The following is a 24,221-nucleotide window of genomic DNA, read 5'->3' as shown; positions in this document are numbered from 1 at the left end:
CACAAAACTACCGGTAATGGAAAGTCAATGGGGTCATGCCCCAGTCTGTACAAGCCCTGAAATAAACTGTGGCTGCACTGTGGAGTAGGTTTAAGCTTTTATTTTATGGCTTGTACAGACTGGAGCGTGGCCCCATTGACGTTGCATTGTCTACAACATGCTCATACACTTTATCTAACCAAAATCAAGTTCTTACCTTCTCAACAGCAGCTTGAAAGCGATTGTTGGGTCCATCTCAATCTTGATTTTGATGACAACATCCAGTACCATAGCCACAACTATGTGAAGAGGAACATAAAACATGTAAATATTGTGAACGGTGAAATGTGAAGAAGGTTATTAGGTTGAGGTGGATTTCATAGGTCTGCATGCGTGGCTTGTCCCAGCTGTGTCTGGGTCCCATGCGTGGCTTGTCCCCGGCTGTGTCTGGGTCCCATGCGTGGCTTGTCCCCGGCTGTGTCTGGGTCCCATGCATGGCTTGTCCCCGGCTGTGTCTGGGTTCCATGCGTGGCTTGTCCCCGGCTGTGTCTGGGTTCCATCTGTATATCTGGAACTTCTTAATCCTGGTGGTGCCGGAGTGGCCACCTGGACCATAGTTCCATATAAATCAATGACAGCATATACATTATGGTTTGAGGTGATAGGCCTAAATGACAGACAAATTTAGAATATAGATTTGCTTACATGATTTTAAATTCTTGAATGTTTATAGAATGATGGGTTATTCAAACCCTAATGATGTATAGGGTTCAAATAGAGCTGGGTTACCATACAAATCTCTTAAAGGACTTATTACATTAAACAACAGTTTAATGCCTGTGAAATGGCAACTGTTTATGCCAAGAAATGTATGGGCAGCATTTGATAGTCCTAACCTCTACTGTCTGACACCAAGGAAAATTATTGCCTTTCATAACAAGGTAACAAGTCTCCCTCTAGTGGTAGCATGGCTGCACTGACTTGAAATGGTTACATCACTTTGAATTTTGAGTTCTAACTCTCAACTCTCAAGAACAATAAAATAATAAATTGACAGCAAGGTATTATATTGTATTGTTATGAGAAGAAAAAAAAGATTGTGACAATAGACAGTACATTATAAATGGTGCATTTATATAGCGCTTTTATCCAAAGCTTTTTAATCCCAATTAATCTTAATCGAGTGACTACACTAGACTGCACAATTTGCATGCCTCGAGACGTCAGAGAGCCCAACCTACACAAGTGTTCCTGAGCAGCATTGTATGAGCCCTGTTATGTCAGAGCTTGTTTTACAAAAAAAAAGAAAACACAGCTAATTGGTTAATCAAAACTAATTCATTGCTTGTGTCCCTCTTGTGACGTCACCAAAGGCAATCATTCTGAACAGCTTGTCTAGGTTTATTAATCTGAAGACTTCAAAGCCTGGCCAAACAGCAAGGAGTCGGCCTACATACAGTAAGTAATTTCCCCCAACACCTAAATTACATTTTATAAATAACATTTTATAGTGTGTAAAACATGATGAATTAGCGTCGGACATTGGCCCTTCAATATATCCTACGTCCACATGGTTTTATATTTTATTATATCTGCCATCTCCTTTTGTGGCCATGCTATGCCCCCACCACCCCCACCATGCATAGGTAATTTGTCAGCAGTAAATATTAAGGACGCTGTATGGCGCCGGTCCAACGGAAGCAGTATAGGCTCCAGTGTGGCTAATGGTTGTGAATTAAGTGAAGGTGAAATGAAGGGGAATGCCACTGAACCAGTGGCACTGGCATGTCCAGTCTGCAATATGTAGTTCAATTACCAGTTATATAGTGTGTGTATATATATATATATATATATATATATATATATATATATATATATATATATATATATATATATATATATATATATATATATACAGACCAGCTAGGCCAAAAACACACACTTCTCCCAGAGTTTTAAACCAGGCTAGCTGATCTGTATCCGATAGCTTTCTATTGAAAGCACAGAGAGGAAATTGGTATCTATCTTCTTGTCTGACTCTGGAGAAGATGGTAAGCGCATTTCCCAGTTTGCGTGTTCCTTTAAATTTGCTTTCAAATTAGTATTTTGCCTGGCCGAGTTGTTCCCAACCTATAGGGTCTGAAGGGCAGGGGGAGGAGCCAGGCCTCCTAGGAGTCATGTTACACAGAGACCAAGGTCATAGTGGGGCATATCTTTATTTGCCATTCACAAAGAACAGGACCGATTTGGTTGTCACACGATTTGGAAGAAATTTTTAATGAAACCCATTACTGTCCCTTAAGTGTGCTCTTAAGTTAGAACTAATTTAACTTGGTTGAATGATTATGAAAGACTTGGACCATGTTTCAGAAAAGGTGCTTTCCTCATGCCAAATTTATTTGCAAGGTGTGGGGGACAAAATACAGTTAGCTTTATGCCTTACACTAATATGAACTAGATATATGTATTAATTTATTGTTAGAGCAGCTGTAGGCAGTAGATGTGTATAGATTGAGTGTAGGCAACATAGTTCAGACAGTATGGGCAATAATAGAGCCTATTATAGGCAATGGAGTTCAGAGTTTAAACAAAAATAATGGGAGTGTAAGAGAGAGAGAGGGGGGGGGGGTTGTCATCGTGGTACAGAGTTCAGTAAAATGACAGCTGAGGGGAGGAAGGTGTTCCTGGGCCTGCTTGACTTGGAACATAGATTCCTATAGCGCCTAGCAGAGGGGAGGAGAGCAAACAGTCCGGAATTGGGGTTAAAGGTGTCCTTGACGAATCTGCGTGCCTTCCTTAGACAAGTGTGCATGATACCTATAAATACAGTCAACAATCAAACATTAAGAAGACGCTCTTATTTACAGTGATTTACGCACATACATGCCTGGGAGCTGCCCTGTACAACCACCATCTCGTGCTACTGGCACATCGACTGCAGTGGTTGAGGGAGGGGAAAGCAGTCTTGTTGACTTCCCCAACCCAGATTTAAACAATAGCCTCCAGCTGCAACTGCGGAGCGAGCCCCTCACTAGACGCTGTGGCAGCCACAGAGAGCGTAAGTTTCTCTTAACACAATCACGGCCACTGGGATGAGTCTAATAAATTTCTCTAGAGGACCAGCAAATATAAACAGACGTGGGGCTGTTTGTAGAGCTAAATCTATACTTTATAGTATTGCTATCTGTCCATTCTCATTGTCAATTGAGTCCATAAACCGTCCCTTCAAAATGGCTTAGAGAGAAAAAAATTTCATCAATACGTTCTCATTTTATAGCGCCGTGAATATAAGCGTTATACGGCATTTGGTCTATTATTTCCTGGAAGGCTAGATAAAGGGCTAATAGCTACTAATGTTATATCCAATGGCATTTCCGTTATACAGATGCTACAGTTAAAACTCAAACTGCATATGATCGGCACGATCCTCAAGCATGTATGCATGAAAGGGGGGGGGGGGGGGCGGGGGACGTTGTTTCTTATTATTGATTACCAATAACCGTGTTTGTCTAAGTAGCCACATAGGCCGATCGCCTGGATGGCTATCAAAACAATGCCCGATCGGGTTGTACTTTACGTGAAAAAGATCTTACCATGAGCCGGTTGGATCCCCCCGAGCATTTCCCCGTTATCGATCGCCATCTGGTAGATCGATATGTCCATTGGCTGATGATAAATCCCCTTATTGCATAGTGAAATCCGCGCTCCAAAAGGTATTCCGTGGAACAGACAATAGCTATCGCTTCAGATGAGTAGAAAACGACATTAGAGATCCAAAAAAAAAAAGACAACTTCTGCCACAGGGAACACTCTATTATCGCGATAGCGCCCCTAAGAGGATCTGGCCGGTATTGCACTTTGGCGAATTCAAAGAGTAGGGTACATCTGCAGTGCAGCTCGGCGACCTTGAATAGGTTATTAAAATGGAATAAAAGCCAAAACAACTTGCCACGGATATATCCATCCTTCTGTCCACAACGGGTGGAATCGAAACACGGAGATATCCGTGCTTCGTCCCCAATGTGGGGTTAGGTAACAGGAGCGCGCGTGCACGTGGCGTCATTAGCGTGCGTGCATCCAGTTTTGATATCAGCCCCCCCCCCTTTTTTTTTAAATTTTTTTCCCACACAGAAATACGCAATTTTAGAGTAATTAGAGACGAATACTGAAGAACTAGATTCGAGTTTTTTAAAGTGAGGTCCAGGTCCATGAGAGGGATATGGGCAGTCCCCATAGAAAATTCAAAATTAACAGGACCAAATCATCAGTTTCTTATTTATTTATTTATTTATTTATTTAACCTTTATTTAGCCAGATAAAACATTGATATGGTCCAAGAGGCCCCAATGAGGGTACAAATATACATATATACACATATACATACATACATACATACATACATACATACATACATACATACATACATACATACATACATACATACATACATACATACATACATACATACATACATATATACATATATATACATACATTACATACACACATATACACCAATAACAAAATAAAAACACAGTTAAGAATCATACACATAAGCAAATAAACAAACAAACATTATGCACAGCCTATGTACAAAAGAAATAAACAGATAATCTCTAGTCTTTACAGTTTTCTTCGATTGCATAAACACTCAAATCAAAAGTATTACACAATTATCAAAACCTTACACTCAAGGAGCAAAACATAGGCCCAGATTTGCACCCCTATACGCACAAAGTCAGCCTCGCACTTTTTGCAAAACAATACACACAGTGATTTGCAAAACACTAAACACACTTGCATTACATTACACATAGAATGTCAAATTACCACACATATGAGCCAATTGGTTAAACACAGCAATCAAATGCACAAACACACCATTGCTTAATTGTAGATACACCAATCAGGTTTAAGCACTATAAAAATGCAGCAGGTGAGTTCACCTGCCTTCAACCAAAACGGAAGGAGAGTGAAGTACTGTACACAGAGAACGTGAAAATATACAATACATTCACCAAACACTACACAAGACAACCAATGATGCAGACTGATGAAAATATAAATGTTCTCTCCATATACCCAAATCAGTCAACATGTCAACATGGAGAATCGCAACAAAATAATCTCTTGCCAGATCCAGCTAGGCAAAGAGATCATGTCTAGTATTTTCTGTACTCTATTTAAATGTTTTCTATTTTTGTTTTACTGTAATTTTAACCTGTACTGGATACAGTATTTTATGTTTGTCTGATATTTGCTGAGCTTACTGTGTTATGCACACTGTAGTAGCATGAAAACTGGGACATGTTTTGTTGTGATTCTCCATGTTGAAATGTTGACTGATTTGGTTATATGGAGAGAAAATTTATATTTTTGTCAGTCTGCATCATTGATTTTGGGTATATGGAGATAAATAAATAATATTTTCATCAGTCTACAGCATTGGTCTTGTGTAGTGTTTGGTGAATTTATTGTATATTTGCACATTCTCTGTGTACTTCACTTACAGTACTCTAATCACTGAGAAGTAGAATTGCTAAATGTGTTTTAGGTTAAGCACAGCAGTGTGTAACTGGTTCAAACAGAATTGTGTTTCATATGGTAACAAAATGTAGTTTTTATAAATTAGTGTATAGTTTGTGTTTAATTTAGCAAAGGATCTGAGGTGTTCTGATAATTGTGTGTGTGGTTGTGCTAATTGTGTGTAGTGTTTTGAAACACCGGGCCCTGTTTTCAAAATCGTGCTTAAGCAATCGAAAAAATTATATACATAATGTTTCAGTCTTCTCATAAAAAAAATATTAGATTTTGGGGTCTTTTCCTGCCTTTGGTCCGCTTTGCATTCACATCTCAAATGAACCGCAGCAGGGTTCACTTGCAAGAGTGAATGAGCTTTCACACCACCCCAAACCAACCGGACTATCCGAGGAAATAAACCAGGGTTCGATTAAAGCTTATTATTGTTTATCACAGTATCATGAGCATGTCTTTGTCAGTGGACAATGGACATGGGTATGGATGGCTCCAGGTGCTGCTGTGTTAAAGTGCACATCTTCAATACCTATCTGTACTATTTAAAAGCACAGTGCAGGACACACTCAAAGGTTATCGCACCTCAGAGATGGCAGTGGACATGTATGACAGGACAAAGGCCATATGTAATGGCCTTGGGATTGAGGAACATACTACCAGCCAAAGGAGGAAGCAGAAAAGGATGGACGAGTATGTAGTTGAGTCATCTTGTGGCACAAGCTCAGACCTCATGGAGATCAGCTGAGACAGAGACTGTTCTATCCAGTCCTCGACAGAATGCTGCAAGAGCTTGAGAGCAGGTTCTCATGAGTTGGAGAACAATGTATGAGAGGCATACAGGCATGTTATCCAGCCTCAGACCAGTTTCTCTCAGTGGAATTGCTGCAACCCCTCGCCACACATTACAATATCCAACTACTGCCAGAGGAGATCACAGTTGCAAAGTGTTTCCTGGCCAGGACAGGCAGAGATGCAGTCCCTACTATCCAAAGTGTCTTTTCCCTCCTGGATGATAATAATAATAATAATGCATTTGATTTATAATGCGCCTTTCAAGACACTAAAAAAAAAGTCCACAAATCGGTGAATGAAAAAATTATATAGGATCAAATGAAAACTACTACTTGCTAAAAATCGATGTTTAAAAGTACTAAAAACCAAAGAAAAATACCAAACACTAACAAACATTCAGCACAGACAATGGGGATGCTGCCATCAAAAAAACAAAAAGAAAAAAAATATATATATTTTTTTTATATCCGGGGCTAGGAGAAAAACATCCGGGGCTAAAGCCCCGGAAGCCCAGGGCATCCTGTACAGATCAGTGATAACTGCGGGACGTAATAATGGGTGCCTCCTTGTGTTTGCGAATCTCAGATTAGATAGCTAGAATCAAATGCATCCACGTGTTGTGTAGCACAGTATTGTTGCGTTCCTCATATCAACACTGATTGCACGCACGCTAATGACGCCATGTGCATGCGCGCTCTCGGACGCGGCTAGTTTTTTGCGGATTTCCAGTTCCGCGTTCGCGTTCTGCAATCTGATTGGCCTCTGACGTTGCTGGTGCGATCTGATTGGCCACTGACGTTGCTGGTCATGTGACATGTGCGCCCAATCGCGTGACGCCTGTTTCTGCGCCCATTTCCGCTTCGAACAGCCTGCAAACCAGTCAATAGAGGGCGCTAGAGCGCCGCCCCCCCTGGTTAAAAGAAGCAGAAGAAAGAATTCTTTGGCCGCGTGAATACTTTCCCCAAGGCAGTTGTCCTTCCGCGTTCGGTTTACGCGGCCTGATACAACTGCCTTGGGGAAAGTATTCACGCCCCCCGGCCCCTAGCGGCCTAGCCCCCTCCACTCCCTTTTCATGGGTGCTCGATCTCAGCTCCACCGAAGGTGCGCAACTCACAGGGCAAAATGCAAATACATACGTACGTAAATAAATACGTACGTACAACATAACACAATCAAATACGATATCTTGAGGGCGCTTGCTCTAGTGCCCGAAGTAGTCACTCTATTGGCTGAGAGTGGCACGTGACATCACGTCCCTACTCACCTCGAGTCTAGTAGGGAAATACGCTCGGCTAGGAGTTGTCGGAAATTGATAATAATCACAAGATACTGTACATTCAGACAGTGTTGGATCTAACTAAATAGATTTATATGGACACTTTTATGGAAAGTTCAAGCCTGGACCACAAAGCTTGAAGGGTTAGGCTATACTCTGTCTTAGCTGGTTCGATAATAACAACAACAACAACAACAACAACAACAACAACAACAAGCTATATATTTTTTTGTGGACAGCTGAATGTCAACTCTTCTGATGGTAAGTCATTATGTTTAATTTACACAAGCCAGCCTTGGCTCTTTTAACAATATGCAAACTATGCTGTACTCATAGTCTCATACTGACGTTATTCATATACAGTAGTATACTAGGTCTGATCTGCTTGGGATTCCACGTGAGGTTAATGCTGTGTGAGAGAGAGCGAGCGAGAGAGAGAGAGAGAGAGAGAGAGAGAGAGAGAGAGAGAGAGAGAGAGAGAGAGAGAGAGAGAGAGAGAGAGAGAGAGAGAGAGAGAGAGAGAGATCGGGAGATCGTGATGTGCGTGTTTGGAAACCTGGCTGCTACATGGACTGTGATCATATTGATTGATGGCAATGGTGATAGTTGTACTGTTACCTACTTAAATATTTGTACGCTTGTGGTTTCACCGACGCTCTGACGCACACAGTAGGCTACTCAGTGTGTGGTTTCGCAATGCGTGCGCGCGCGTGTTTGTGTGCTGTGTGACATTGTGATACCTTGTTACATGTTAATTTTTGGTATCGACCCCCCTGGAGAAAAATTCACCAGCCGCCACTGCTGCAAACTACCTAACACATAGTTTATCACTGGTTAAGCTTAGGCGACTCTTTCGAAGTTGGTTAAGGTTAGAGTTTGGAATCAGGGCTGGTGTTCTATCGCCCTGCTCTAAGACAAACTCTCTTAACCAACTTCGAAAGAGTGCCTAAGCTTAACCGGTGATAGAAACAGGCGTCACACGATTGGTGCAGATGTCACACGACCAGAAACACATGTCACACACATAATAAACCTCTCCATAAAACAGGGACACGTCCCCAAGGACTTCAAAATTTGCGAGAGTAACACCCCTGCACAAAAAAGGCAGTAAATTAGACCCAGGCAACTACCGCCCTGTTTCTATCCTTACCTCCATCTCGAAAGTCATGGAAAAAATTGTATACGAACAGGTCGAAAAATATCTTGCGGAAAAAAATCGAATCTACGAATTCCAATCTGGCTTCAGAACATCCCACTCCACTGACACATGCCTTCTCTATTTAAACGACCACATCAAACAAGAGGTGGACGCGGGCAAATACTGCGGCATGGTCATGCTGGACCTACAAAAGGCCTTCGACACTGTCAATCACACCATTCTGATTGACAAGCTAAAAGCAATTGGTTTTGATAGTCTATCAGTGAGCTGGATGCAATCCTACCTGGAGGGGAGAGAGCAGATGGTGGAGGTAAACGGTACCCTATCCCCCCCCACAAGGAAGCATACTAGGTCCGCTACTGTTCCTAATTTATGCAAATGACATGTCGTCAGCTTGTGACTGCAACTTGTTCCTGTTTGCGGACGACTCAGCCCTGCTGGTCTCTGACAGTTACAGGTTGAAAAAACCCTCAGCTCGACGTCTAGAGACGATACTGCCAATATTGGTCCACCCAGACCAAACTGGATTTGTTAAACAAAGATTTGCATCAGATAATTTAAGACGACTGTTACACATTATTGACAAAGCTCCAAAAATATCACCATGTGCAGTGTTGTCCCTTGACGCCGAAAAGGCCTTCGATAGGCTGGAATGGGAGTACTTATGGCACACCATGAAGAATATGGCATTTGGAGACACATTTATAAATATGCTCAAAATCTTATATCATAATCCAACGGCCATGGTTATCACATCCAATCAGTGTTCCACACCCTTCCCTATCAGACGTAGCGTCAGGCAGGGTTGCCCCGCCCGCCTCCGCATTATTATTTGCGTTATCTCTTGAACCCTTGGCCCAAAAAATTAGAAATTGTGCCGAAATAAAACCCATAATAGTAAATAACACCTACCATAAAATGTGTCTGTACGCAGACGATCTGTTATTATTTCTTGACAATACACCACGGTCCCTACCTGTAGTCCTAGACACTATTAAACATTTTAGTTTTATTTCAGGCTACAAGATCAACTTGAATAAATCAATTTTACTTCCCCTAAATGCAGCAGCAAGTAGTCCCCAACTACATACAGAAATACCAGTGGGCTCTGGTTTCAGATATTTAGGTATAGATATATACACATCCATTGACAAAATTGTGTCAAAAAATTACAAGAGCCTTAAGAAGGTAATATCTGACGAGTTAAACCGTTGGTCACTATTATTAATCCCATTTTCAGTCAGGCTTTCAGTAGTCAAGACCCACATTCTCCCTAAGATCAATTTTCTGGTAAGCATGATTAATTTACCGCCACCTCCAGGATTTTGGGAGAAGCTACAGGGACTAGTATTCAAATTTATATGGCGTGAACAACATCCACGAATCAGCAATTCCACACTCCAAAACAGTAGGAAAGCAGGAGGGCTAGCTGTTCCTAATTTTGAACAGTACTATTTTTCTTTTATGCTCAGACCGTTGCTAAGATGGTTCAATAATGATTCTGACATACCATGGGTGAATATGGAGAGGCACATTGTATCTCCATATATTCAAAGATATACTCTTTTCTGGTCTATCCCCAAGCTTTTGCCGTACTAAATTCGGCCCAATTATAGCACATTCAATTTACGTCTGGAAATATATTGCCGAAACGGGACAGTGGAACACAAAATGGCACATAGATACCCCTATTTTTGATAACAACTTCTTACTGTTGGGAGGGAAACCAGCTACATTTCCCAATTGGCAAAGACAAGGTATTCACAAACTATCTGACATATACAGTGAATACGGTCTCAGATCATTTCAAGAGCTCAAACAAATATATAATGTCCCTAGTACATCCTTCTTTTTTTATTTACAGTTACGCACTGCAATGCGCACTTATGGTGTCCCATGGAATCAGCCTTTACCAGGTCACCCTTTAATGAATATAGTGAATGGCATAAATGTTAAAAATGGTTTTGTTTCTGGGTTATATAATAAAATACAAGGAAAACTAAACAGAACTACAGGTAATACCACTGTCTGGAACATAGACTTAAAGAATTACAATGCCTGCATAAATTGGCAGAATGTATGGGATAATATTCCACTAACCTCTCGTAATTATAATAACCAATTAACTCATTACAAAATGATACAAAGATTTTATCTGTCACCCAGGAAACTCTGTCAAATAAAAATATTACAAAGTCCTCTATGTGCTTTATGTCCGCAAAAAGTTATAGGAACATACATACATATGATGTGGGAATGTCCAGGAGTACTCGCTTTTTGGGCCAAGGTTGCATTATTTCTCACTAATATAACAGAGATAAACATACCTTGTTTGCCACACATTTTATTATTAAATGATGATTCATCTCTAAAATTAACACCTCACAAAAAAAGAGTGTTTCTGGCCGGTTTAACGGCAGCAAAGAAAATGCTCGTAATGAGATGGAAACCACCCCATAGTCTCAATATTTACCGTTGGAAACTGTCCTTCTACGAAGTATTGAGATTAGAGGCATCCAGTGCTAGAGCACAGGGAGCAAGGACAGAATCAATCCAAATATTACTTACCGCGGCCCAGAAGGTAAAATCAGTACTCCACTAGGTTGAACACTTGTACCTTGACACCAGAGAATGAACAAAAATCATGTTGCTGTTGTTTCCATTTATCTTTTCCATTTATCTTTTCCTTTTCTGTTTACTGCTATAATTTGTTGTGGTTGTTTCTAAATTGTATTGTATTTTTCCCTATTACTTGGTTATCTAACAAACATAATTATGATTTCTTTTCTAATTAAGAGTATCCTATACATGTATGCATCAAGGTTTCCCCCTCTCCTAAAATGTCTATGCAAACCCGGGGGGCTGGGAGTGGGGTTAAGAAGCGACCTGGGCTGTCTCGCAGCCACAGGACCGCCAGAACGGAGGAAAAGACTGTCACAACTGCAACAGGCAGGCTACACAGTATATGAATATACTGACGGACAATATATACTGAAAAGACACTTTGTATGCCACTGTGTGAATTAATATGAAATGCTGATGTGAATGTCCTTCCTTTGAACTTGTTTTAAAAAAAGACAAAATAAAAAGTTGGTCACAAAAAAAAAACCCTCAGCTCGGAACTAGGCAAAATCTGCATATGGCTCGCTGATAACAAACTATCATTACACATGGGCAAAACAGAGTCCATTCTCTTCGGTTCAAATAACAAACTCAGCAAGACCGACGGCTTCTCAGTTACAGTGGGTGACAATATTGTCACAAGGAAAGAAGATATTACCTACCTGGGTTCAATCCTAGAGGCAAATCTTTCCTGTGACAAAATGGCATCCAATGTAATAAAAAAAGTCAACCAACAAACTCGATTCTTGTACCGCATTCATTCAAGGGTACTACGACTATGCTTGCACCTCATGGTACCAAAGCACCTCAAAGGCGCTAAAAACAAAATTACAAACATCTCAAAACAAACTGGTCAGACTACTGCTTGACCTTACTCCTAGAACCCACCTCACCCCTGCCCACTTTGACAACCGAGGATGGCTTAGAGTAGACGACAGAGTACAGCAACTTGCAATGGGCCTGGTCTACAAGATACACTACACGACCAAGGTACCCATGTACATGTCAAAATACTTCCCAAAGGTCAGTGAATACCACGATCACAACACCAGAGGGAGCTCCACAAATCATGTTAAACCCAGATTCGGCTCAAACAAGGGACTAAACACGTTTCGCAATTATGCCACATCAATGTGGAACGCACTACCCAAAGCTGAAAAGGAATGTGAATCACTACCCACTTTCAAAAACACTCTCAAAAAACACCTACGGGAGACTGCAATTCGAAACTGGCCCCTGTAAATGTCCTAACACAACCCCCTCCAATGTACAGTAAAAATTACCAAGTATGGTCTTGTCAATATTACAATGTACAGTGTTGCTTGTACAGTTGTACAGTGTCCCCCCCCCCCCCCCACTCCTACCCAACCTCCTCCAATGTACAGTACCCCCCCCCCCCCCACCTACCCAACCTCCTCCAATGTACAGTTTCTACGTCAAATGTATACTTCTTTTCTGGACTCTTTTCATATCACAAACAGTACTGTATTTGCAAATCTGGTATGTCATAAATGTATAGATGTAGCAGTACTGTCTATCTGTATGTCATATGTTACGATTAATTGAAAATGGGGGACCCTGATGTAAACAAGACGAAAGTATTTCTCTGGTCTGCATCCCCTTAACAATTGTATGTATTGAGCTGTACTGTACTGTACCCATTCTGCAATCTGTTAATAAAGTTTTCAATCAATCAATCAAAATGTCAGTGGCCAATCAGATCGCTGAACGCGAATGCGGAACTGGAAATCCGTTGGTAAAAGTAATCAGGCGTACATGATGTGTGTTGTGACGGGAGGCAGCGTGAAGTCGCTCCGAGCGGTTTCAAAAGACAGGCGTGTACGCGGGCACTTGAGGACGCTCACGAGAAAAAGTGGCAACGTCATCAGATGAGGACCAATGGACACGCTCTATTCCCCTCATCCCTCCCGTAATCCCACCCTTTCATTCTCTCCGCGCTTGCGCGGTGGGCCCATGCGTGTTGCACTAGAGAGGAGCGAATGGGCGGTGTGTGTCTGCGAGAAACACTGTACTTTCACTACCTGCACGAGGGGCGAGAAGATACTCCATTGAACGAGCATGTCGTGGCTCTTCGGATGGGGAAGGGGCTCCGGGACCCCGCCAACGGAGGAGGGTGGTACCCCTGCGGCAGAGGGCGGTGGTGCGGCAGGGGGCTCGGGAGGAGATCCCAAGGACAAGTGGAGCAATTTCGACCCGACTGGACTTGAAAGAGCAGCAAAAGCGGCGAGGGAACTTGACAAATCACGTATGTAAAAAAATATCAATGTGATTTTTCTTAGCCTATTATTTTGTGTGGCTATTTATTTACCGAAAACAAGAAGAAAGTATCTTCTCTTGTAAACATGTAAGCCACCTGCTACAAAGTAACAACTTCACGATGCTCAATTATGAATGAGATATATAGGTGAGCAAGCAAGCGTTGGAACTTGGGCCTATACAGTCCATACATGCGACTGCAACAGGCTTTGAGCTGTTGGTGGGCGTGTCGTCGAGTTAAAGAACATTGTGTTCTGCAGCCTGTCTCTTGCTCTACTCGTTCAAGATCACATTACCCTCGTGTCTATGTGCAAAGGAGCATGTGTGTTGCAGTATGTGGGTATATATATTCAGCCAATGAGCGTCAAGTATGCTGCTAGTATGTCCCACATGTCACATGTACACACACTATCAGTGCAGCTTTCAATGAAAGGGGCACTTCACCAAAAACATTGCTGACTTATTTTACATATAATCTTTCATGCATCCAAAAACTACACAGTTTTGCACACATTCATCTAGTTTGACAGCTAAATTAGTTTGAATATAGCCATCAGTGATTGAATCTTGTGTTGTGTTAATTACTCGTTTTAATCTCAGTAACTCAAACTAAATCAATGTGCAAAACTGTGTATAGTTTTTGGATGTGTGAGATTATGTGCAAAATACATTATTTAAGTTTTTGTTGGTGAAATGCCCCTTTGAGTTAAAAGCTCAGCTGTGCACAGTGCACACTAGTTGATGCATTTGGAGCCCTTCTTGACTGTCTGAACGTTGCTCTTTCCTAGGCCATGCCAAGGAGGCTCTGGACCTGGCCCGCATGCAGGAGCAGTCGGTACAGCTGGAGCATCAGAGTAAAGTGAAGGTGTGTGTGTGTCGCAACACTTGTCTCATCAGAAAACGTAAATAAAGTACTAATCGACCACAGGAGAAAAGGTACATAATGTACATTATGGTATAGCCATAAGTCATATATTTACATACGTATTGGCCAAAGTCCAAAACAAACGCCACAACCAGGAGTTGAACCAACAATCATTCCTCTCACCACTATCTAACTGATTATTGTTAGTTTTAATATTCGCTTATTAGTTATGGTTAAGATGTAAACTTTAGGGTTCGATTCCCAGCAGGGGAACTTAAACGTTTTCTAAACATTTTAAAAGTTGTTATTATTATTTTTTTGTAATACATATACATGTTACATTTTCGATACAATACATAAATATATTACTCGTGTCTATAACCTAATGTACATTATGTACTTTTTTCCTGTGGTTGATTAGTACTTTATTTACACATTTTAAGCGAGATCGGGCTGGTGTGTGTGTGGATGGGATGGGAGTTTGGGATTGTAAATGTTTCACTGAAGCAAGAGGCCTCAGTTAACCCTTTAATCGCTGTTGACGCTGAAACACGTCATTCCCCGCCATGCTCATTCTGCCGATGACGCTGGACAGCGTCTTATCAATATTTCAAAAATCTGTGATCGAAATCATATTTCTCCCCCGGAGACATTATATGTACTGGTGAGCCCCTGTCAACTCTCTAACGGTTCAAGAGCGCCATCTGGTGGCCGATCGGCCTGATCGCCCAGGGACGAAACAGGAAGTGGAAGCTGGTGCTCATTTCAATTTGGTCCGATCACTCGCTATAGGTCCCGGGACTCTAGCTCGACACAATGGATAGCGATCCGTTGCCAATAACTCGATAAACAACATGATTTGGACGTATGTACTATTATACAACCTGGAAATGGATCGGATATTTCGACATCCCATAATAGAAAAAATTCTGTTCCACGCTCATCTCCCAACGGCGAGAGGAAGCTACGGTGAGTTTCAGCGTTATTTTTTAATGTCTTCTATACTAACTGCTCTAATGATCATATCACCCACACTAGATGAATGATATAACGTTGCCCACGGAATTATAAACGACCCCCCCCCCCCATCCGGTCATCATCAGATCATACGTAGTAACTTCTAGAAGTACGTCCATTTGAATTTTTTTATCTTGCACAGATTCCTACCAAACTGTATTTGATCATCAATATAATGCATTTATGGCTATAAATCAAGTTCTGGAGAAAGCTGCAGAAAACGATAAAAACATACTTATACTTTAGACCGTATTTTAGTATGAATATGTGAATGAAAAAGTATAACGTTGCTACACCCTGAACAATAGATATAGGACTTTGAATGGGCCATGGTAATGTCAATTTAGCAATACAATTTAAAAAGTTATAGCCCTGCAAAGAAGGGGAACTTCTCCATGTTAAATAGGGCTGGCGAGGGATGGTAAATTATGAATTTAACCCCGGCGATCAAAGGGTTAAAAGGCAAATGACACCCATGATCTAAGAATTTACATACCAGCATGTGCCGCAGGACAGTGAACACGCATGTGAACATGCATCACTCTCTCCTAAAACTAGAAATCTGAGAGAGCAATGAATTTGTGATGTTATCACCCACTCTTGGTATTATCACATCGCACAACAATCCTAAGAATTACGCATATACCGGTAGTAGCGATTCTGTTTTGTAGACTAATTGCAGGCTCTGAGGAACTGATTTCTCTCCCCAAACTGCACACAGTGCACCTTTTTTTAAGTGAATCTAACCCCCCTTACCAGGAATACGAGGCGGCATTGGAGCAGCTGAAGGGAGAACAGATCCGGGTCCAGGGGGAAGAGAGACGGAAAACCCTGAATGAGGAGACCAAACAGAACCAAGCGGTATGGAGCTGGTCATGTCGTTACTCACTATAAACACTGTGCACAGTATAGACGTCTTGTAGTGATGTGGTGACAACCTGCGTGGGTGCTGCATGGTGGGATGGAATGGGTTGTGTAAAAAATAATCTGTTTGGCCCGACCACGGTTCAGGGCACCTAGAGACCTCTCAGTTTACTGTGGAGCACTTTGCTGTAGCGTAATGCATCAAGATTCAAGTTTGTTTATTAATTATCATGATAAAATACACTTACTTTACGGTGAAATGCTTGGTTCTGTATGAGCCCCTGAGAGTGTGCTTTATACAGTAAAGAAAAGTAAGTAAAGAGGAATATACAATATATATACAGTACAATATACAATCTAAACTAAGTACAACCTAGGTACAGTCTAAGTACAGTGAGTAAACAGTGAGGTACAATGCATAAAATGAGGTACAAAACTTTGAGGTAAGGTGCAAATGAGGTATGAATAGGGTTGGGCATCGTTTGGATTTGAACGATTCCGGTTCCGATTCTCCATTTCGATTCCTGTTCTAAACGATTCTCGATTCCGATTCTTTGAGGTGCAGGTCAAAACAGGTCACAGCTTATTTCGCTTTATTTTTTTTTAATCTTAAATTGTTTTCATACTATTCACATTGTCAGTTGACTTGATACAGTTTAATTTGGTTGCTGTACTGTAACTAGGGTATTAATTAACAAAGTACATTTTTTTATTTTTTTTAAGAATCGAAATGCAAATATGTTACTTCAGAACCGGAAGTTAGGAACCGGTTCCTATTAGAACCGGTTCTCGGTGCCTAACCCTAGGTATGAATGTAGTGCAAATCTCTTTAATAATAGATAAATATAATGTAGTGTTAAAGTGAGTGTTAATGTGAGTGTTTGTTTAAAAGTGAGTGTGTGCATGTGGATGTGTGTGCAATGAGTGTAGATGATGGGTTGTTACATGGTACTCCTGGGGTGTGTATGGAGTGCTTTTGTAACTGGCCTTTGACTATTTCCATTTACTGTCATACAACACTAAGAATAAGGAATACTGAGTTCAGTTAACATTAGTAATTCATAGGCGGCTGGGTGGCGCAGCGGACTAAGCGCTCGTCACCAACACAAGAGACTGTCAGTGTTGCCTCCGGCTTAGCCGGCCGTCATACTGGCTCAATTGGCAGAGTCAGCGGGAGGGAAGCCGGTGGGTGGGTCTGGGTCGTTGTAAACAGCGTCTCCTACAGTTCGGTCGGGGCGCCTGCACGGGAAGGATCTGGAGGGAGGTAGTGTGACCTTCCACACGTTACACTCTCCCAGTGAGAGTCCGCGCTGCCAGGTGAAAAGAAGTGGTGGGCTGGGTACACATGTATCGGAGGAAGCATGTGATAGTCTCCGCCCTCCCAGACCGACGGTAGGGGGTAGAGTGCGCAACGACCAGGAAGGGGGGGATTGGGAATTGGCATAACGACTAACATTGGGGAGGGGGGGCGGTCAGGTGGCGTAGCGGAGATTGTGCTCGTCACCAATGCAAGAGGCTGAGAGTCAGCATTGCCTTGGTTTGGGCTGATCGCTATACTAACTCGTTTGGCTGAGTTAGGGGGAGGGAAGCCGTGGGTGGGTCCTGGGCGTTGTGGACAGCGACCCCTACAGTTCGGTCGGGGCGCGTGCACAGCGAGGGTAGGATCTGGAGAAAGGTAGTGTGACCTTCCACACGTTACACTCTCCCGGTGAGAATCTGCGCTGCCAGGCTGGCTGCCGGCTGGCTGCACATGTGTCGGAGGAAAAACATGTGACAGTCTCCGGCCTCCCGGACCAACAGTAGGGGGGGGTGCGCAACAACCAGGAAGGGGGTTGGGAATTGGCATAACGACTAACAGTGGGATGGGAGAAAAATCGGAAAAAGGAGGGGGGAAAAGATATATATATATATATATATATATATAAAAAAAAAAAAAAAAAAACATTGGGGAGGGGAGAAAGATTGTTAAAAAAAAAAAAAAAAACATTAGTAATTCATATATAATTAGTAATTCCCACTGCATTTACTGTAAATCCAAAACCAAGTGGGACCTTTTTTAAAGTTTGTCCAGATGAGTAGATTGATTGATTGAAAACTTTATTAACAGATTGCAGAATGGGTACAGTCATAGCTGTCAACATAGGCAGGAGACAAAATGTGTACATTTTAGCCCCGCCCCTTCCCCCGACCCCGCCCCCTCCCACTCGGCCCGCCCCCTCCCAATGGAGCTTCCTCGTCGCTTGCCATCTGCTGGTCAAAACCTGTATGTACCCAGCCATTCGTTTAAAGGAAAACTCCAACATTTTGGGAAATTAGCTTATTTAACATCTTCCCTGGAGTTAGACAAGAAGATACATACCTTTTTTGTCTCTGTGCGTGCATTTAGCTTTGGGAACAGTCGCTCCGTAGCTTAGCTTGATCACTGGAAGTGAGGGGGGGCCGGACCCTGACGTTCCCTTACAGTGTATAGTTTGATTGATTGATTGAAAAGTTTATTAACAGATTGCAGAATACACTCTAAATACAACTCCAAAACGTTAATGTAAACATGTTGTGACATGTGTATTCACCACGTGGAGAAATAAAAAATTATTGAATTAGACAATTACGTTTTATAAGCAAATATACTCTGAATTTTTTTTTGCCTAACCACTCCTCTCTGAGCGCAGCCAGTGATTTCAACGTGTCGTCGTGATTGTTGACATTCTCATTCATTCAAAGAATCCGAACCGATTGAAGTTTATGGATACCTGACTTAAAATCCTCTTACCTTGACGATTAAAAGCCTCCCCAATTTAGAAAACAGTAATCCAATGGCTGGTATTGTTATACCGGACGCTCTGAGCTAACCGGAGCTAAAACAGATCAGGATGGTAAAGCATATATAATGACTTCCTTTCTGGGGTTTTCAAAATAAAAGTGCAACGTTTATAGCAGCGGAAAACGTTTATTTTGTACATTATCTAGCGTTAACACGAACCTAAACTAACGTTATAACTAACCGAAAGTTAGTTTATGTTCGTGTTAACGTTAGATAATGTACAAAATAAACGTTTTCCGCTGCTATAAACGTCACACTTTTATTTTGAAAACCCCAGAAAGGAAGTCATTATATATGCTTTACCATCCTGATCTGTGTTAGCTCCGGTTAGCTCAGAGCGTCCGGTATAACAATACCAGCCATTGGATTACTGTTTTCTAAATTGGGGAGGCGTTTAATCGTCAAGGTAAGAGGATTTTAAGTCATGGTATCCATAAACTTCAATCGGTTCGGATCCTTTGAATGAATGAGAATGTCAACAATCACGACGACACGTTGAAATCACTGGCTGCGCTCAGAGAGGAGTGGTTAGGCAAAAAATTTTTCAGAGTATATTTGCTTATAAAACGTAATTGTCTAATTCAATTATTTTTTATTTCTCCACGTGGTGAATACACAGGTCACAACATGTTTACATGAACGTTTTGGAGTTGTATTTGGAGTGTATTCTGCAATCTGTCAATAAACTTTTCAAAATCAAACTACACTGTAAAGAGTCCAGAAAAGAGAGTATATACATTTGACTTAGAAACTGTACATTGGAGGAGGTTGGGTAGGTGGGGTAGGGTTGGGTGGGGGGGGGGGGCGGGGGGCGAACTGTACATTGGAATATTGACAAAGCCATACTTGGTAATTTACTGTACATTGGAGGGGGTTGGGTTAGGGTATTTGCAGGGGCCAGTTTCGAATTGCAGTCTCCCGTAGGTGTTCTTTGAGAGTGTTTTTGAAAGTGGGTAGTGATTCACATTCCGTTACAGCTTTGGGTAGGGCGTTCCACATTGATGTGGCATAATTGCGAAACGTGTTTAGTCCCTTGTTTGAGCCAAATCTGGGTTTAACATGATTTGTGGAGCTCCCTCTGGTGTTGTGATCGTGGTATTCACTGACCTTTGGGAAGTATTTTGACATGTACATGGGTACCTTGGTCATGTAGTGTATCTTGTAGACCAGGCCCATTACAAGTTGCTGTACTCTGTCGTCTACTCTAAGCCATCCTAGGTTGTCAAAGTGGGCAGGGGTGAGGTGGGTTCTAGGAGTCGGGTCAAGCAGTAGTCTGACCAGTTTGTTTTGAGATGTTTGTAATTTAGTTTTTAGTGCCTTTGATGTGCTTTGGTACCATGAGGTGCAAGCATAGTCGTAGTACCCTTGAATGAGTGCTCCTGCCAGAGTCTTCAGGGTATTCTTGTTTACCAGAGAGGAGATCCGGTACAAGAATCGAGTTCGTTGGTTGACTTTTTTTATTACATTGGATGCCATTTTGTTACAGGAAAGATTAGCCTCTAGGATGGAACCCAGGTAGGTAATTTCATCTTTCCTTGTGACAATATTGTCACCCATACTGAGAAGCTGTCGGTCTTGCCGAGTTTGTTATTTGATCCGAAGAGAATGGACTCTGTTTTGCCCATGTGTAATTGTTATCGGCGAGCCATATGCAGATTTTGCCTAGTTCCGAGCTGAGGGTTTTTTCAACCTGGCTGTAACTTGTTCTTGTCAGAGACCAGTAGGGCTGAGTCGTCCGCAAACAGGAACAAGTTGCAGTCACAAGCTGACGACATGTCATTTGCATAAATTAGGAACAGTAGCGGTCCTAGTATGCTTCCTTGTGGAACACCACAGCTCACTGGGAGGGGGGGTAGGGTACCGTTTACCTTCACCATCTGTTCTCTCCCCTCCAGGTAGGATTGTATCCAGCTCACTGATATACTATCAAAACCAATTGCTTTTAGTTTGTCAATCAGAATGGTGTGATTGACAGTGTCGAAGGCATTTTGTAGGTCCAGCATGACCATGCCGCAGTATTTGCCCGCGTCCACCTCTTGTTTGATGTGGTCGTTCAAATAGAGAAGTACTTTTCGACCTGTTCGTATACAATTTTTTCCATGACTTTCGAGATGGAGGTAAGGATAGAAACAGGGCGGTAGTTGCCTGGGTCTAATTTGCTGCCCTTTTTGTGCAGGGGTGTTACTCTCGCAATTTTGAAGTCCTTGGGGACGTGTCCCTGTTTTATGGAGAGGTTTATTATGTGTGTGATGACTGGGGTGATGGCGGCTGCTGAAATAATGAGTGCAGCTGCATCAGTCAGTTTGTCTTAGGAATGGCTATTAGGCTACTGGTAACATTTAGTGGACAAGACAAGCTATACCACATAATATTCTCCAGCATCATTCAAGTCTGCTGTTTGGGCGCATTACAGATTTTGTTTATTTTATAGAGATGGATTAAACAGTGAGTTTAATTGCGCACCACGAGTGTCGATTTAACCCTTTCACTACAGAAGGTTAACCTTTCACTACCACACTACAGACGGTTAATGTGGTAGTGAAAGGGTTAACCTTCTGTAGTGTGGTAGTGAAAGGGTTAACACTTTGTCGTGTGGTAGTGAAAGGGTTAACATTCAATCTGGATAATGGTCCGTTACTAGCAGATGTGGGAAGGCAAAAGCTCCCCAAAGTATTTCACCTTACACCAAACAACCTCTGCATTTAGATATTGACAGGGTAAATCCATAATCAGAGCCTTAAATGTTGTTATTTTTAGCAAAATTGAACTATGCAGCCCAATACAGTCGCAGGAGGTTGTAATTTCAGTGCACAACGTCGAGCCACAACATTGATATTTCCTTTCATAGTCACTTCAGCAACAAGGTAACTTCCAAATGTGAACAGACACAAAGCACAATTGTCAAAGAATTATCCAACACGTCCACTATAGGCTACAGTGACTACTAGGTCTACACAGAGGGATGGACCTCCAGACCAAAGTTACCAGACTGCCCGCCCCACAACTCTTTCATTACACCTGAGTGAGAAAGAAACGCGCCCCTTATAAGAGCCACCTAATAATGAACAAATAATTGAAAATAGACAAGCCTGTTCCTTATGCTTACAGCTAATAGGCAAAATAGAAAAAAGATTGAAAATTGTATTAACAGATTGCAGAATGGGTACAATACAGTACAGCTCAATACACACAATTGTTAAGGGGATGCAGACTCAAATCAAATCAAATTTATATGTAAGGCCCGACAACACACGTTAATGTTCCCATGGGCCGGACACATCTTCTTTAAACAAGTCAAGAAGAAACATCACAATAAGTCAAGAACAAAACAAGAACACCATAAGGTCCAAAAAAATTTTAATAAATGCAACACTCCCAGACATACCCCACGCGAAGGTAAGGAAAAACTCACAGACCAGAGAAAGACTTTCGTCTTGTTTACATCAGGGTCCCCCATTTTCAATTCATCATATGACATACATGACATACAGATAGACAGATGGCCAAATACTATTTGAAACGGCAATGGAATTGTATCTCCCCATTGAACCTTATCAAATCGAAAACTGACCCCGAAACTGTGATCTGAACTGAACCATGATTTTTGTGAATCATTTCTCCCCTAGTTAATTGTGTCCTCTCTTTCACATATCCTACTCTAACCGATCATACGAAAACACATTTTGGTGTCGTAGTCAAGTATTAAAGGCACTATAGATAAATTCTTTATGTCTAGCTTTTTCTTTCATACATCCACGTAGCTTTTAGAAAGGTGGAGAATAAAAGTATTACCCCCCCCCCCCCCCAAGAAATTATAAATGTATGAATTTATAATAAAAATAAATTTGGCAGATCCAAAATGAATGTTATTTACATGTTGCTGCATGTAACCCCTCCCTGATTCTCATTTCCCCATCTGGAATGCACCTGATTGGATAAACATTGTTTATCGCACCTTAACGCTTATATTCTGTTTCAAACTGTAATTTATTATATTCTGTCTTACCTCTAGAGGGCACAATATCAAGACAAGCTTGCAAGACAGAGATATGATGATCAACTCAGGCAACAGGTAAAAAAAACCTTCATTGTTGATGACTGAATATTAAAGAATTGCCATAGGGGGACAGTTTCCTCATGTTGATTCTTTTCACCCCCAGCAAATGCTCAATGATGAGACTCTACGCAAACAAGAAGACTCTGTGTTGAAACAGGAGGCTATGAGGAAAGGTACAGTATGAGACTCCTCCCAGGCTATTATACTGGCAAGCCTTTCACCAGGGCCCTTCAAAAGTCTTCCTCAGATTCAGAAAAGTTGAAACGTCAGTCTCCCCCTGCAGTAAACGTGCAGGCTTCATGAGTGCTCCAGTGTTTTATTTTGGGTAGTCTATTTTGAAGTGACCTGGTGACCTGAAGTGACCTTGGGGCGACAGTGGCTCAGGAGGTAGAGCAGTCGTCTGGTAATTCAGCACGTAGAAGTGTACTTGAGCAAGACACTTAACCCCTAACTGCTCCCGATGAACAGGTTGGCACCTTGCATGGTTGCCTCTGCCATCGGGAGTAAAATGTGAGGAAGAAATTGTAAAAAAGAATAGTTTGCTTATGTATTGTCCTCTGCTGTTGAGCACCAACACCCTCCTATTTGAAACTGGGCTGGGGCATGTTGGACTATTATATTGGTCACCCAATGAGAAATGGGTATGGCACATGTTTGGTACCAAATAAAGCAGGGCTAGAAAAAATATATTGTTTTACTAGAATCGAATCTAATTCTTAACATCCCAAGAATTATATTTTAATCCGTGCCTTTTTTTCAGTGGATGTGTGAAGACTTCTGCTAAACAACATTTTGATTTGAAATGTTATTTCCTGCAAGTGTCACTAGTTTGCCTTGCACTGAGTTTCAGCTGAGCGACTACGGAAACCCGGTTCACCAAATTACATCTTTTGACAACGAAGGCAGATATTTTTGCTGCCCTGCTTGAAACCAGCCTAATTGAATTGATATCGAATC

General features: G+C 41.7%; 1 protein-coding gene across 1 annotated transcript in view; it reads left to right on the top strand.

Moving 5' to 3' along the window:
- The first annotated feature begins 13,386 nt into the window (after positions 1 to 13,386).
- The window catches only part of LOC311244380 (uncharacterized protein), a 33,723-nt gene continuing 22,888 nt past the window's right edge, over positions 13,387 to 24,221 (top strand). Inside the window, exons 1-5 of the mRNA XM_084333845.1 lie at positions 13,387 to 13,629; positions 14,429 to 14,505; positions 16,282 to 16,383; positions 23,220 to 23,279; positions 23,368 to 23,437. Coding sequence (XP_084189971.1) covers positions 13,443 to 13,629; positions 14,429 to 14,505; positions 16,282 to 16,383; positions 23,220 to 23,279; positions 23,368 to 23,437 — 496 coding nt within the window. The 5' untranslated portion in view covers positions 13,387 to 13,442. The remainder of the gene's footprint in view (positions 13,630 to 14,428; positions 14,506 to 16,281; positions 16,384 to 23,219; positions 23,280 to 23,367; positions 23,438 to 24,221) is intronic.

Source organism: Notolepis coatsorum, assembly GCF_963971535.1.
Source record: "Notolepis coatsorum genome assembly, chromosome: 17".
In the NCBI taxonomy this organism is placed as follows: domain Eukaryota; kingdom Metazoa; phylum Chordata; class Actinopteri; order Aulopiformes; family Paralepididae; genus Notolepis; species Notolepis coatsorum.
The sequence above is the reverse complement of the archived record's forward strand: the minus strand, read 5'-3'. Positions and strand labels throughout refer to the sequence as shown.